Raw genomic sequence first — 17,172 nt, 5'->3', positions numbered from 1 at the left:
CAGGTCCTGAAAGGTTAGTGAGTGCTCTGGGTTGTACTCTTGCTTTCATTCCGCTCAATTTTCCTTCATAGTTTCAGTGAAAACATTTGCTTATAAACCTTTTTCTGATCAGGCTGAGGAAGAGCAGATTCTACCTAGACCAATCTTGCCATGTATATAAGAGGAAAGATAGAAGAAAGCAGAAACCCTATATTTAAATGGCTTTAGTAAACTTTTATTTCTCCTTTGAAGAAGCATGTCTGACTTTAGAGTCTAGAACTTCGCAGTCATGTCCCTCATAGTAGGGAGTTTATATTTCACAATTTAACATTATTAGAGGTTTCAATGACTGTTTTTAATTATTTAGGCTTCAAGGAGACAACCTGGCAGAAAGGACAGAAGAGATGTTACAAACACTTCACTCTCCAGACGAAATAATCCCAGATTCTTTGGGTAAGTTTTAAATCTGACAGTATTTATCGTAGTTCTAGTGACACTCAAAGAAAAAAAAAAGAAAGAAAGAAATTAAACCAACCATCTTCCCCTGCACTAAATCACCATAGCTGAAGGTCTCACATTTCCCACCAGCAAACTCCTTCGGGTTGTGTGTGTTAAGGGCAAAGGAGGAAAGGAGGCAAGAAGTGTGGATTCTGCTGTGCAAGCAGCCTCTTAATGCCTGTCCTGTTTAAGGTCCAAACAGATCAACGGTATATTGGCTACTCTTAAAATTACATTACTGATTCCAACTTGGTTTTAGAACTCTGAGTCTGCTGGCTCTTCAGAAAACGGAATTCATTATCTGCCCCTTGAAACTTGCTATATCTCCTACTCCCATTCTCACAGCTTTAGTCCATTCAGCCTTCTTGGGCAGAAATGTCGATATCATACCTGACAATATCACATGTCCTCTCTCTCAGCCACATGTGAAATTGGTGTTGGATCATGTCAATGTCACTTCAGAATTTCCTGTCCAAGTCAGTCTCCTCTTTATTTTCCCTGATAGTGCCTGCTCTATGTTTTCCTCCTCTTTCTCCATCTGGTTTCTCTGCCTTCCTTGCACGATCTCACCACTCTTTACTTTGTCTTTCTAAAAATAAAGGTGCTTATTCCATTCCCATTTTCTATAGTACACAATTCAGACTCCTTAACTTGCATACAAAGTTAATGTCAAAGCACTTCAAAATGTTTTCCAAATAGGTAAGCACATGTCATGCCACTCCAGTGGCATCTAAGGTACATCACTTATTTGTCAGTCAGTGTTCTAGCAGGATGCAGCCGATACATCAAACAGAGATAGAAGGAAAACAATAGGAAAATATTTTCCTTACACCAGGATAGAGAAGAACATCTGAAACAGAACACAAAATTTCCTAGAGATGAAAGAAATAATTAAAAAATTCAACTATGTAAAATTAAGAACTCCTGTTCATCAAAGATGCCAGCAGAGATAGAAGGAAAACAATAGGAAAATATTTTCCTTACACCAGGATAGAGAAGAACATCTTAAAAAGAACACAAAATTTCCTAGAGATAAAAGAAATAATTAAAAAATTCAACTATGTAAAATTAAGAACTCCTGTTCATCAAAGATGCCAGAAAAAAAAGCCATAAAATGGGAAAATATATTTGCAATGTATTTGTCATGACCAGAGATTAATATGAAGAACACTTATAATTTGATAAAGAAAATATTGACAAACCAATAGAAAAATAAGCACCATATAGGAATAGACATTTCACAGAAGAGGCCAATGAGTATATGAAAAATGCTTAACCACCCCAGTAATCAGGGAAAAGCAAATCAGACCATAGTGAGATACTGTTTTATAACCCTTTGTTTGGCATTCATTAAGAAACCTGGCAAAACCAAGTGCTGGTAAAGACATAGATGAAAGCAAACTCATACGCTACAGGTAGGGTAAAAACAATTTTGGAAAACAGTTTTCCATTATCTTAAAATCTTGAGCATTTATGTAACCTAAAACCGAGAAACTTCATATCTAGGTAAGTATCTTAGAGAAACATGTCTCATGTACCATGAAATGTGAACAGTCCTTGTTAGTATGTTCATGGGCAGGGAAATGGATAAATTGTGGAATTGTTGCACTGTAGGAAACTGATTGCATTTCAAATACACACACAGAATGGATAAAATCAGTGGTGTGCTGGTAAATGTTTAACAACTCTTCCCCTGAAAAAAGAATACCCTGATTTGTAGAGACTGATGATTTCCAGGATGTAAAAACTCCCACTGTAGCTGATTTCAAGCAACCCACCTGAAATAGTGATTGGTTCTCCCAGTCTGGTATGAGCAGATTGTAGCTTACCACTGAATGAGACTTAAAAGCATAATGTTGATTGAACAAAAGCAAATCATTTTTATAAAGCTCAAAACAGGCAAATCTAAATAACATGCTCTTTAGGAAAATATGTAAGTGAATAAAACTATATTTAAAGAAGAGAGGGCCGGGCCCATGGCGCACTGGGGAGAGTGCAGCACTGGGAGCGCAGTGACTGCCCGCCGCGGGTTCAGATCCTATATGGGACTGACCGGTGCGCTCGCTGGCTGAGCGCGGTGTGGACGCCACCACACCAAGGGTTGCGTTCCCCTTACCGGTCACGAAAATGACAAAAAAAAAAAGAAGAGAACGAAGTCAGTTTTATAGTGGAAGTCATTCCATGTTCTAAAACAAAATCTACATTTACAGCTAGGTAAACTATGTGCCCTGGGATTGAGTCACTTTTCTTCTTTAATGTAAAATTCTCAATTATCAGAGATAGAGAGAGCTCCTTGATTCAAAAGCTATAATTAGGGATTTTTGCTGTGCTTTTCATTGTTTCCCTGGTCTTGGGTGGCCATTAAGAGCTTGAAAAATTTAATGCTCTGATTTTCTTCCCAGAATACACATTTTATGCAACAGAAAAATCTGTCTTCTTATGCATATGAATCTAAAGGAAAATCTTCAGTAATTCATATGAATCTCTCAAATATTAATAAACATAAGAAGTTGATTTTAAAACCCAGTGGTTTAAAATGCCTTCCTCTTGACTTATTTTTTAATTTGAATAGGAGTTCAAACTCAACTAAGGAAAGTTGACAGTCTCTAGTGTAGATTATTGCCAGTCGCTTCATATGTCTGTCCCTACTGAAGAATGCTTTATAACCCGTAGAAATCCTTGTTCTTAAAATTAATTTAACTCAGTAGACATATAAAAAGTTTTCATCATTTGATTTACATATCTGAAAGTCACTACTCAACCTCCCTTCAATAGATTCAGGCTAATGAATTGCAACTTCTTGCTTGAAACATTGACATGGAAAACTTACCACTGTTTAATAATATACACCCTTCTCTGAACCCTTTCAAAATTTTTCATCCCGTTCAAAGCACAAAAAATGGCACTTAAATTGTGGAGCCCCAAGAGAAGATAGTTGATGGATAAAACAAACACAAAATGATGAGGCAGAAAAAGCACATTAAATATAAATATGTTCCAACAATTAGCTGAATATGCCAAAAGAAATGTAGCTTTATTTGCATAGTTAAGATAACTGCAGCTCTCCCCATTCCTGACATCATTATGACCTTCTAAATGAGAAATATGTGGGTACTTCAAAAAGTTCATGGAAAGATCCATATCATCCTTTGATTCTATTTTTCCACAAACTTTTTGGAGTACCCTCATATATCAGGGAATTAATAAGCAATATGTGACTACAATTTATCCATTTTTAAAAATTAAAATAGATTCTTTACCTGGGACTGAGGAAGTACTGATGGAAGATGGTGAAGAATTTGAGAAAGCATCTAAATTAACAGGACCTGTAAGTATATTCATTTACTTATTTTTTTGATCTCTAAAACTAATGTTTATTGCTAATAGGAAAACAGAAATGAAATAGAAAACAGCATTCTATAAATTAAAGAATATTTAAATGTGCATATAGCATTCCCCACATAGGCACACAGTACTTGCATTAGCAGGTGCCAGCTTTCTTACAGGTTTACAGCAAGGCTGTACCATAAGCTCTTTTAGCAACTGACGAAGAAGACTTAATGATGGAAAAAGTTAAGTTCTGTTATTCCTAGCTACTTGCTTGTGCACACGAACATGCTAAAAGATTATGAGCTGCCGTCTTAAACTTCAGTAAGATTCACTATACATATCTTGATAGAAAAATAAATATTTTGCATATCCTGAAAGTTTACATATTACTTAAGCATACCATTTTTCGTTGTGAAATCCTTGTGCTATTTTTGTTAAACTGTATCTTTTCAATAGAGTGTATTGGAAGAAGATCATTAGGTTTAAGATTTTTAATGCAATTTAAGGTAAAAAGAATAAATGCAAAAAAAACCCAAAACACCCCACCCTGAAATATCTATATAAATTCTAAATCTAAAGTTTGTAAAAGATTCTGAGTTGCTGTAAAAATGACTAATAAAATCTTGCATTATCTTAAGCATAATATCTGGGTTCATATACTTCTATATTCTGTTTTAGCTTGCTAGGTCTGTCATAACAAAGTACCACAGACTGGGTAACCTAAACAACAAAACTTTATTTTCTCACAATTCTGGAAGCAGAAGTCTGAGATCAAAACGCTGGCAGGATTGGTTTTAGATGACTGGCTTCCCCCTGTGTCTTCACGTCCTCTTCCCTTTGTACATATCTGTGTCCTAATCTCTTCTGGTCACCAGTGATATTGGATTAGGCCCTATCCTAATAGCCTCACTTACTTAATTACATCTTTAAAAACCCTATCTCCAAACACATTCTGAGGTATGGGGTTTAGGACTTCAACATATGAATTTTAGGGAGATGCAATTCAACCCATAATACTCTGTGATGAGATTACATGATTTGAAACACTATTTGGATCATAGAATTTGGGTAAGGGTACATGTCTTCCAATAGACTTTATAATGAAATTAATTTAAAAAGTTACTGATGAAATTAATGTATCTTTGCTCATAAGTTACTTTCACATTGCAGTTTCCCTGACACTATTTAAAATTTTGCATTTCCCATTTTTATTTTTCTGTACAATACTTACTACCTTTACTATGCTATGTAATTTACTTATTTGTTTTATTTGTCTGTCTCCTTCCACTATAATATAAGGGCTGTGTGGGCAAGAATTTTTGTACATTTTTTCACTTTTGCATCTGTAGAAGAGTACCTACACTAATTAGGCCTATAATACATATTCATAAATGTTGAATGAATGACATAGTTTACCAATAATTCCTCACCACCAGATAAAAATTATTATACTACTATTTTCCCTTATTATAAAATGGTAGAACTTTAGAAATACAACTATGGAGACCATCTAGTTCAGGATTTCCTGTCCCTTACCTCGGCACTCTGAGCTGCTGTTATTCCTCCATTGAATGCAGGGATATTCATTCATTTTATAGATGAGGAAATAGAAACTCAGAGAAGTTCAGTAACTGGACAGAGGTCTCAAAGCTAACAGAGCAGTGAGGTCAGGAATCGAGCACCAGTCAATTTCTCGTTTACTGTGCATTCTTGATATCTCTAGTGCTTTGTCACTTCTTTTAGAAAGAGTTTATTCTTATTTGTTCATTATTTTCTTTCATTCCTCACAACCTCTTGTAGCTTCATGATTCAAAAGTCCTGGTTCTACTCCTGGAGTGATCACATTAAATCAAATCTTTCTTCCACTTAACTGATCTTCAGATAGTAGAAGCCATCAGCATGTCCCATCTGAGACATACATTTTTCAGCCCAAACACAAATCGTTCTTTCAAACAGTTCTTACATTGTGCAGTTTCCACAGATTTCAGAACCTCTGATGCTTTCTCTGAATGTATTCTTGTTTGCCAGGTCCCCTGTAAAGTGTGAGTTACGCCACAGCTAAATCCATGGTGCCAAAATAATGTTCCATATCAGAGACTACAATGTGCTTAGAACAAACTTTATTTTTGAATTATAACCTAGGGTTGCAATAACTTTATTTTTTTTAAAGAAATGTTCTGCCATTTATAAACTTCAATATGTCTCCATAATCTCATGGCGATAAAAACATGTCGTTCAAGTTGTGATAACTTGTCATTCATCACTTTCTGCAAAGGTTTGTTTTATCAGCTGTGAATCCACCCAAGTCCATAATTATCTTTCATGCCTGAAAAGATACCATTAGATTCTTTTTGTAATCATTTTCTAAAATTAAGATATATCCTGTCCGTAGAATCTGGCTTGCTTAATAATACCTAGTGACCCAAAGAATAAAAAGAAAGACTTACTTGATCAAATTTTTCTATGTGATTTCAAGCTGTCTCTTAGATATTTTTGCTTTCTTTCCACAGGGATGACACAGTGCTTTCTCAGTGCAAAAATCTGTTGTAGGTGAATTTTGTTTGTTTTCATTTATCGTTCACTGGATTTTGAATTCTTGAAAACTGTGCAGTTCCATTTAATGTGAAATTACCCATTTGAACTTCATTGGAAATAGGTGAAATAAAAGCAGTATGTGGACAAATATGAATATTAAGACCCTAAATAGGAAATTTCTAGATAGTATCTGCTTTATATAAGAGGTAAGTATGGATTAAAAGTTTATTATGTTAGAATAATGATATTTTAGATACGAATTCCCTAAAACACATTTCTGTAATATTTCTTGGGATAGTATTTTTAGTAAATCAAGAAGAAAATTGTGACTTTCAATATTAATGGAAAATTGGAACAAAACAACTTTTTTCTTTATTATTGTAGGAAACACAAAATACTTCAAAGCAAGTTTTGAGTCATATCCTGCAAAAATATAAGCATGCCACAAAATGTTAAAAACCATTTAGAGTAGTTTCAACACATGCTGTCTCTATTTGCTAAGTTTCCATGTTGGGTATTGTATATTAATAGGTGGATAACAGACTTTTGGAAACTTCTTTTCCAAAAGTTTTGGCTTAACCTGTGCTTGGGATATTTCCGGAATATTTTGTGAATATTTAAGTGGGGTAAAGGCAACATTTCGATTTAGATTTTTATCCTTTCCCAAATAAGCAAGTCATTCTTCTGGAATTTCCCTTTCTCCCTCTTTCTATGTTCTGGAATGCCTCTTAGCATATATGCAGCCTGTGCAGATTAAAGCTGGATTTGTCAAGTAAATCCGTATATTAAAAATGAACCGACAAAAGAAAATCTTACAAAAATACCAAGCAGCAGGTATTGTCTATGACCTTTTAGCTTCATAAGTATAATATATAATTTTTTTAGATCAACGATTAACGAAGACAATACCAATGATTTATGATTTCTGAATTTCACGATTCTTATTTTATTTTGTTTTTTGAATATTAAATAAACATATGAACATAAAGGAAAGATGGAAAGATAAGAAAGACATTTGATATTCAATATTTCACTGACTTCTTTTTCACTTATAAAATTTTTATTTATTTTATTCACTGTTCAGTCTTGACTAGCTCATACATAAAAGCTTTATACATCTGGTCATCATTTCTTACTTGAAGTAGAAGAAAAATTAAGAGAAGGACTCCTGTAGGGAAAGGTTTCCTAAACTATCTAGGAGTTACTAAAAGTTATATTTTTAGTATGTTTTCCTTCTGAAGAGTTTTATCTACTTGGGGAGATATGTAAAATTAACTGGAACGATAGTAGTCATGATGTCACATGTTTGTATAGCACTTTTTAATTATTAAGCACTTCACATACTAATGGTCTCTGAATTTCACAATTCCTGTGACTTTTCACCTTGTACTTGCTAACCCTTCTGTTAAGTAAGTAGTACTTACCTAGTTTTACATAAACATACGGAGGTTCCAAAAGATCTTGTGATTTGTCCTAGGTCACATAGACAGGGCAGGACTAAAACTCATATTTCCCAGTGCCCAAACTGTCCTTCACAGAACATGCCAAGAGCCATACAGTTACTACTTATTAGCAAATGTGTATTTAGGCACTGAATCACTGTTAAATAGCACATACAATGGAAAAGGGATAAGAATTAGGCCATTATCAGTAGCCGATATCAAGATAGAATTAGTCATTAGATTAAGTTGGTAGAGAAGAAGCCAGAGTTTGAGGGACTGGATCATAACAGGTAGGATTTTATGACAGAAAGGGATCAGTAAGTTTGGAGCATAAGAGATTAGTTTTGCTCGGGTCCTTCATAATTGGAGGAGTCTGAGAAACCGAGGCAACGTGACGAGAAGGGGATCCTGAAATTGGGAAAGTACCAAGAAAAAAGCAAAGCAAAAGGAAAGCAATATTTCTAAGAAAACACTTCCTGTAGCAAACTTGACCCAAAAGTTAAAGACTATGATGACTCTGGAATCACTTAGATGAAGTATCTACTTAGCTAGATTGGAAATGTAGTTTGATTACTTTTAAGCTTGCCCAATATTGTACTTCTTTGATTGGTGAGTAAAATATTCTTTTTATTAATGCTGTAGGACAGTGGCTCCCCCCTCACCACACACACACCCCTGCCCCACTCTTCCCTCATTTTTTCTACTTCTCACAAGCAGTGAGGTGTGAGGTTTGGACCTGACTGTCAGAAGTTGGAATTTACCACACATGCCACATTTTCCCAAGATCTCATAGATATGAAATTATAAAAGATAAATTTGGATAAGACGTATATATAATATTGTCTCGTTAACTGTAACTGGAAGACATGAAGATAAAAAAAAAATATGTATATATCTCCTGAGCACATATAACTAACATAATTTCAGAGTTTTGACAGCAAGGACATTGTTCCTAAATGAATTTCTTTCTACTGGAAAGAATTAAGTGAGTTGCTTTTTGTTAATTTTTAAAAATTTTATTCAGTCAACGCAGCACATAGGTCAGCAGAGTTTCACTTGTATTTCTTTTCCCTGTCTGAATGTTAAATAGCAGAGTGGAATCCTCTTATAATAAATCTCGGGTGCTTTGGGGAATTATGTTAAAAGAGGAATTCCATTACACACGATGAACATTGGTTGCTAAGAACTTAAGGAAGGTTTTGCAATCTGTTGAAATCATATGACTTTTTACAACATGTAGGTTGCACAAATGGCTTTTGTTTCTCTTCTCCAGAAACCCACAACCTACTTTCAGGCCAAATAGTATGTATCCTTTTGGAGATTCATTTTTCTATCCCATTTCCTCTTCCAGATCTTTACCCCTTCTCTTTCAAGACGTGCATAAAAAGATCTACACATTCTAAAGAAAAAAAAAGTACAAAATTATCACTTAGATTTAACAGCGAACATAAAAAAATATTGTTCCCATACCTTTTCAGTGTAAAATATGGGTGAGAAACAGTTCTTTCGCGGATCTTTAGATTATTTTACTCTGAGTTTTGATACCCCTGCTTTATGCTTTTTTTCTTATAAACATTGTTTCTCCCTCCACACAATCCTCCCCCCATAAAAATTTTATCTGTTTCATCAGTCTTCCCTCTTGACATCTTAAATGTTTCCAATAAAACATCTTCCAAATTCTTTTTCATATTCAGGCATAATTTATGGTAAAGTAAATTGTTGTTGCACATATTTTGGGGATTTATAATTCTATGTAAATGATTTAAATAGTTGGGCAATGGAAACAATGTTGATGGAATAGGTTAATGAACAAGTTGCAATTTTTTCTCGCATTATATATGCAGCATGAAAAAATAGACACACAACTAGCATTTATGGAATTAAGGCTAAACACATTTCAACTTGTACTCTCGCAAAACGAAAAAGAAAGAAATGACTGTTTATTATAATTTCACCAAATAGTAATAAATTGTGGTGAATTTTGTCTCTTGAAAGGTAGTGTTGACAAATTGCTGGCAGATAATTGTAGCAATGAATTTTCTGCTAAAGAACAGTGATTAGTACACATTTTGCTCAATTCTAAAGGTTTTTACTATTTCCTTTTCCTTCTAGCCTGTGGAATTTTGCTTGGCTTTTATGACTCTTAGTTCTAGGACACCAATAAAACTGCTTAAAACTAAGTGCTATAGTAGGCAAGTTATCTAACCAAATTTTGGAATCTGGTGGGATTTTTCCTTTAGACAGTTGGGTCTGTTGATTTCTAATACATTGAGGATGGAAATATTTGCCCAAACTTATGCAAATATTATTTTTTTAAAACATCTGTGAGTTTTGAAAATGTAACTTTTAAATGTCACATTTGCGTAGGAAAAAATGGACAAAGATGATAAAGTATGACATAATAAATGTTTAAACATTGACTGTGGCTTAGGTGATTAATTCAGTTCCGTTACATAATTTCATTGTTTCTCCACTAGTAAAAGTATGACATTATTTCTTAGGATCTACATTTAATTTGTAAGATAATAGGAGAGGAAAGTGGCCTAATGCACTGATTCAGAATAAGTTCATTGATTTCTAGGCAAATACCCAAGAAGATGTATGATAGCATGCTATGAATGTCCTGAGATCCCAATGACAAGTCCATTGATTCTTATAAATATGATGGGCAAAAAGAAAATGTATTTTGACACTATCAGTATTTTAAAGTTATTGGTAATTGTTTATTAAAGTGATTGCCAGCTGCTTCAAATTTTATTTGATTGGTACATAGATAAACTGAAGAGGAAGTAAAGCAATAAGGATTGTGTCTGTGTTGTGAGGAAAAGCCCTATAGCTCTGATTATGAACTATGCTGGGAAACACATTAAGTTAATATGGAATCTCTCAGTAGGGATGGAAAAATATGGAGTTCCCCACAAAGGGGTTTCTCTTGCATATTCATTTTCTTCCTCAGCTAAGAAAACTACCTAGATTATATACAATAGTTGGCTACAGAGTGCTTCCCTACCGAAGCTTAAACATTTATGGGCTTCTTTTCACCTCTAAGCAACATTAATCAAGATCATTTATTTTGCTTATTGCAAAAAGTGTTCACATATATAGTCTGAGTCTCAGTAATGAGCTGACTCAAAATGAAAAAATATTTTATATTCCTGCTATTATGTTGACCTAACCTAATGTATATTAAAATAGCATTTGGGAAAAAATTGTTTTAGAAACTATATGTTTGAAAGGATGTTGACCGCTAGATCATGTTAAATTGAACTTTTAAAAAATTGAAAAAAACAACTTTATACTCTGCTTTTCTTTACATAACATAATGAGCATATTCTTGTATAAAATTCTTTATAAACCTAATTTTAATGGCTGCGCATTACTGCAGACATCTGTTTTAGTGTGTATTAGATCAAATATTCTATTATTACTCATCTGTTTAAAGTTTTAGACTAATTTTAGCATCAAACACTAATATAGAGTGGTCATAGCTGAATTAATGGTAAGGTTTTAGGTTGGATATTCCCAACTAGTTTGTCCCAGGCCACTGATGATTAGAAATTGGTGACAGATATGCTGGGACCCCAGCATTCCAGTTGTCCTGGTTATTGGTTTGAGGCTCATTCTGGTGCAAACCAGGTCCCCCTGTGTTATACGAATGTTATTTTTTCCTATGTTTGTTTTGGAAACACTGGTTTAGGTTGCTTCTGAGATTTGGGGCTTAAAAGTAATGCTTTGGAGAACAACTGTGCAAGAAAAATCATAGGCAGTACCTTGTTTTCATTGGGCTAAATTCCTTCAGTGGTCAAATCGTATGAACTATTTTAAAGTTCTTGATACATTTTAGAAAAAGTCTGTTTGGCATGTTTGCTAGGAATCCCCCAAACTCTTACCACAATTAAGTATTCTCTTAAAATGTATAAATGAGAATCAAAAAACTCACAAAATTAACTTATTATGTTGATAAATATAAAATGGAATCTTTTTGTCCTTGAAGTTGGATTTCTTGGTTTACCAGTAAATTTCTTTTATTACTAATGAACAAAATTTACATATATTTATTAGACTTGTGTATTTCTTTTTTAAAATTGTTGTTTTCTGTGCCACTGGTTATATTTCTTTTGAGATGTTTGCTTTTCTACTGACTTGCCAGTATTCATTATGTATTGAAAACAATGACATACCATTTTATATTTGTGGCAAATAATTTTAGTAATTTTTCTTTTGCCTGTTAATGTTGTTTCTGGTAGTTTTTTATTATGCAGAAGCTATACTTTTCTCTTTCTGATTTCTTTCATTTCTTTCATACATAGTTTTCTCTCCCCAATGTTAGATGTTTACATAAAAGTTCTTTATATTTGCTCCTAAATTCTCAATCAATTTTGAGTTTGTTTTGGTGGTTATTGTGAGGCAAGGATCTAACAGTATATTCTTAAATAAAATTTTTTTAGTGCAATTTGTTTTTGAGAATCCACCCCTTTCTTGTTAGCTTGACTTTTTCTTTTTCATCCCAATTTATTATGTTATAATGTTGCAACTCATGTTTGTTGAATTTTAATTTTTGCCAGGTACTTTACAAAATTATCCCTTGTTCTTTGCCAACAAACCTTTGACTTTTACCCAACTTATAGATGGAAAAACTAAGACTGGGGAGATGTGCTAGCTTGCCTTGAGTGCATCAGTTTGTAGATCAAGGAGCCAGATTGGAACCACCCAGAAGTAGACTCTGCCAGTGTAACCACTCTTTCATCTGGGCCATGAAGAATGGGCCTCCATTAACTTGTGCACTATTTCTGTTTTAATTATTGTAGTTTTACATGTTTTAAAAAAGTAGATAAATTCCTTCCTATTGTTCTTTTGCAAAATCAAAGAATATAACCATCATCCAATGACTAGCTGTTCTTTGTTACCTCCCTGAAACATGACTTCTCATATGATTTTTTTAAAAATATAGGTTTAACATTTTGATTTTTTCAAGAGAAACTTGCACATTTTGCCAGAATACAAGAAACTACTCATCAGATAATATTTATAAAAAAGTATTTTTAAGTGAATTTTGCAGAATTTCTATATAAAGAAAACATAATAAAATTCTAATAAAGCTTAACGATTTTCACAAGAATCTCATAGAGATGGAATTGAAATCTCAACTTCCAGTTATTTTGCTTAGAATATTGGGACATCTTGATCCAGAAATTACACAAGCTTCTTGAGAAAAAAGGAAGCTGAGTAATTTGTCAGTAAATCTATCTTCATTATGTCACAACTATAAAACATTACTCATGTATCTTAAAAAATGTGAATCAGTTGTCTGTATTTATTTTACTTAAATCTCAGTTTCTGGAACCTGCCATTTCCTTTTTAAGTTTCACTGATGCTTTTTAAAGTTTATTAGGAAAGTATTTGCATTGTAATAGTAAGAAAACAGATATACTGTAATAGGGAATTTCTGGAAAGATCACTTTTATCAAAGAATAAATATGTAGAGTTTATTGCCTAAGGAGATAAAATTCACATGATGTTAAAAAAAAAAGAAGTAATCAAAAATTAGCAGACACCTTTACTTGACAAGAAATGTTGAGAAATAGCCACATGGAGTCTATTTGTTAAGGAAGGGACAAAAATATCCCAGTCTGGAGGACCTGCAGCCCCAGGACAGTGAAATGAGAGTAAGCAGTACTTGGAAGTGCAAGTCATAAACCTCTGCCAGGGATGCCATTTCCTTACACTGTGTGTGTTCCTGTCGCTCCACCACTTGAGGTCAGTGATCAGTGTGGGAGAAATTAATCACAGCTTGGTGGATTAATCATAGCTTGCCTCACTAGGTTGCCTTTCTGGTAGATGACAGGATGAATGAACCCTCCATGACTCTAATTTTGCTTGTGGTCTCTTCCATGCCCAACATATCCTCCACCTCCAAGTCCCTTTCTCTTTTCATCCTTTTCTTCTGGACAACCACCCCCACCCCAGTAGAAACTTCTTCCTTCAGAATACTGTCATTATTTCTCACAGTCAGCTAACAGGAAACTGGGGACCGTCCTGTATCCCTCCTTCTGCTTCAGCCCTGGGTCAAGGCAGTCACACTCACCATCTTAACATGTCTGCATGACTCCATTTGAATTTATTTGTCCATATGACTGTCCAACCCCTGATTCTCATCTAGTCAGTAGTGGGGTACAAGCCCCTCGAAGGAGCAGGCCTTCCTGCTTGAGAGAGATACCTAGAAGGGGAAATTAGCTGAGAATGGCTCACAGCTCTCCTACACTGCAGTCCCCTTGAGAGCAGGGACCTTGACTGTAACTGCATTAGTCCGTTTCTGTTGCTTACAACACAATACCTGAAACTGGGTGATCTGTAAGAAAACAAAATTTATTGCTTACAGTTTTGGAGGCTGGGAAATCCAAAGTCCAAGGAACACATCTGGTGACTACCTCGTTGGTGGTGACAGTGACACAGTGGTCTCACATGGCAGAATGGCAGAGCAGAGAGAAAGAGACTCTCACAATCTCTCCTTTAAAGCCCTCAGAACCACGCCCATGACCACCGTTATTAATCCATTCATTAGGGCACGGTCCTACAATCCAATCACCTCTTCAAGGCTCCACTTTTCAATTACCATAATAGGATTTCCCACTCTCTTAACTGTCACAGTGGGGATCAAGCTTCTAATACATAAAACTTGGGGAAATGATTCAATCCATATCAGTAACCATGTGATACATCCTAGCTTTACCTACATTAACTCAATTTAAAATTTCACAACCACTCTGTGAGGTAATTTTGTTTATCTTCATCTTTAGATGGAGAAACGAAGTCTTAGAGAAGGTAGGCAACTACAGCAAATGGTGGAGGTGTGATTGGAAGTCAAGTATATCACACTCCAAAGCCAAAGTGACCCACTCTAGGGCACTGCTGGGATTCAAAAGATCACTTTTCCACTTATTTTTGGAGGCCAAGGAGTATAAACTTGTGCTTCAAGGAGCACCGTCCTGTCCACTGTTCCCCATCAACAAGAGAAGTTCCAGTGGTATCTGTCATGTACACAAGATTTGCATGTAAAATTTGTTTTGAAAATAAGATTTGTCTTGCTACAAACAAACTTAGAAAAATGCTCTTCAGATTATTCTGAAATTTGAGTATTTACTCTATTTTCTTATAAAGCACTAACACTAACATAAGATTCTTTGTTCTTTTTGCATCATGTGAATGTTTTGTATTTTAAGCACTTTTAGGGCTCAATGATTTAGAGAATTCTTTATAAAGAAATTTATATTGGAGATTTTGAATACCTTTGAGGGCCTGGAAAATCATGTTTGTTTTGGTCAAGTAACAATCACATTCAATTATGTTAAACAGAAGGTCATTACATTTTTCTAAGACTGATACAATTAGATATAGGAAGCCACAGTTATAGTTTCTTATACTTTAAATTTATTTGTAAATATGTTTGATAAATTCAGTTCTTATAGATTTAATTAAATATTTGGCTCTACCTTTTAATTACTTCTAAATTTAAGAGAGAGAAAAGAAAAAAATAAATTACAAAACCCATGAAAGCAATAGGCATTAATAAAAAAAGAAATTGTCAGAAATTCATGCAAAAGTGTTTTATACTTAGGGAGGGACCCTAGCCAAATCTATTGCTTTCACTTTTAATGAACATTAAATTTTAGTTATATTATTCCTAATCAAAATTTGTAAAACACCAAATTTCCACTTTCCCTCTTCTTTTAAAGCTGTCCAATTATTTAAATTCTGCCCTGGGATTCTGATTCTATAGAGTGGAGTTAGTTCATGACCTTGCGTTCAATGGCAACCCAGTAACATTTAGGAAAGCCTCCTATTCCTCTATTGAGTGGTTTCCTGCTAGACAGTAGAAGGCTGATGTCATTCATTTCTTAGATGAGTGACTTTTTCATACAGCTGTTGACATAAAAGGAAAGCTAAAAAACTTAATAAATCATCTTTTGTATATTGGAAATTCAAGTATAACATATTCATTTTATCGGTGTTTTTATTTTTGCTCAGCCATGATGCACAAATGTCAAATAAACATCAACCTCTGATGTATTTTCACACAGTCAGTAAAACAGACTGTAACAAGTCAAACTCGTCTTTCCACCTCTCTGCAGCTGATTTTTAAAAATCAATAACTAACATTTATATGTGCATTTCAGTTTATAAAATGCTTTTTCATTATTTCAACAAACCTGGTGGTAAGCGCTGTTGTTATTCCCATTTTAAAGATGTGAAAAGAAGCTCAAAGAGATTAATTTGCCCCAAATCTCACAGAACTAGAATTCCTTTAGGCCTTTTCTGAATGTCCTGTAGAATTGTGGCAAATAGATGGCAGTATAGCTTGCAACATCATCAACCAAAGTGTTTTACCCTTGTTTGATAGGACTCCAGAGATGTCCATGATGTTTATTCTATGATTATCAACACTAGGATATTTTTACTGATAGTATAGTAAAATACAAAATAGAATTTCTTTTGTAATGTGTCATATTCATCTCAATATATTCAGTGCCTAGCATGGTACCAAGAAGAGGAGGTGTAAATACTTGTTGGATTGAATTGAAGGAGGGAAAAATCACTCTGAGACCTTTTAGGTGTTCTCTTATTCATTAGCCATTTTTTTCCAAATGGCTGTTGTCCTAAAGAGAAAGTAATGGTGTACTTCGTATATATCACTACAATTCTTTTAACTGCACTTAAAGCTGCAGCTTTAGGTACCTCCCAGTTTGCTGGAGTCTGTTTATTAGGCTGAAGGTTATAGGATGATATGGGTCTGAATGATTTCTTTTTTATGGTCTTTAATCTCTTTAGAAATTTTACCTTTTATCTAGTTAAATAAGAGTAGCTTCTCAACAAATGCTTGAGTGTGATGTGATATTATTATTACCGTTATAGCTATTGTATCAGTGTAAGTAACGGAGTTTAGTTTTCTCAGATTGGCACTGGAAGCCAAGAGGTCCTAGTTCCTCCAAGACATGTCTAAAACTGGTTTGGAAAGCTCTAAGGCAGAATGTCCTTAAAACTATCTTATTTTGAACTCATATTTAATGGAAAATAAATGCCCTGATAGAATTTGAATGTTATTGTCCCCCCAAAACTCAAGTGGAAATCTGATTCCCAATGTGGCAGTGATTGGAGCTGTTTGAGTCATGGGGGTGGATCCCTCATGAATGGATTAATGCTCTCCCTAGGTGGGGGGATTAATGAGTGAGTTCTCACTTTACTAGTTCCCACGAGAGATGGTTGTTTAAAGACCCTGGCACTTCCTCTCTCTCTTGCTTCCTCTCGCCGTGTGATCTGCTTGTATCCTCTGCCTGCCTGCTGCTTTCCACCATGAGTAGAAGCAGCCTGAGGCCCGTGCCAGATGCAGCTG

The 17,172-nt window shown here is 34.5% G+C and overlaps 1 protein-coding gene across 1 annotated transcript in view; it reads left to right on the top strand.

Moving 5' to 3' along the window:
* Positions 1 to 346: 346 nt before the first annotated feature.
* LOC103600345 (uncharacterized protein C8orf34-like) overlaps positions 347 to 17,172 on the top strand; it is a gene marked incomplete at its 5' end in the record, with an annotated part of 88,093 nt that continues 71,267 nt past the window's right edge. The window contains 2 exons of the mRNA XM_008584611.1: positions 347 to 432; positions 3,729 to 3,805. Coding sequence (XP_008582833.1) covers positions 347 to 432; positions 3,729 to 3,805 — 163 coding nt within the window. The remainder of the gene's footprint in view (positions 433 to 3,728; positions 3,806 to 17,172) is intronic.

The sequence above is a fragment of the Galeopterus variegatus genome, unplaced genomic scaffold (genome assembly GCF_000696425.1).
Source record: "Galeopterus variegatus unplaced genomic scaffold, G_variegatus-3.0.2 Scaffold3312, whole genome shotgun sequence".
In the NCBI taxonomy this organism is placed as follows: Eukaryota; Metazoa; Chordata; class Mammalia; order Dermoptera; family Cynocephalidae; genus Galeopterus; species Galeopterus variegatus.
Note: the sequence above shows the minus strand (reverse complement) of the source record. Positions and strands in the feature narration are given on the sequence as shown.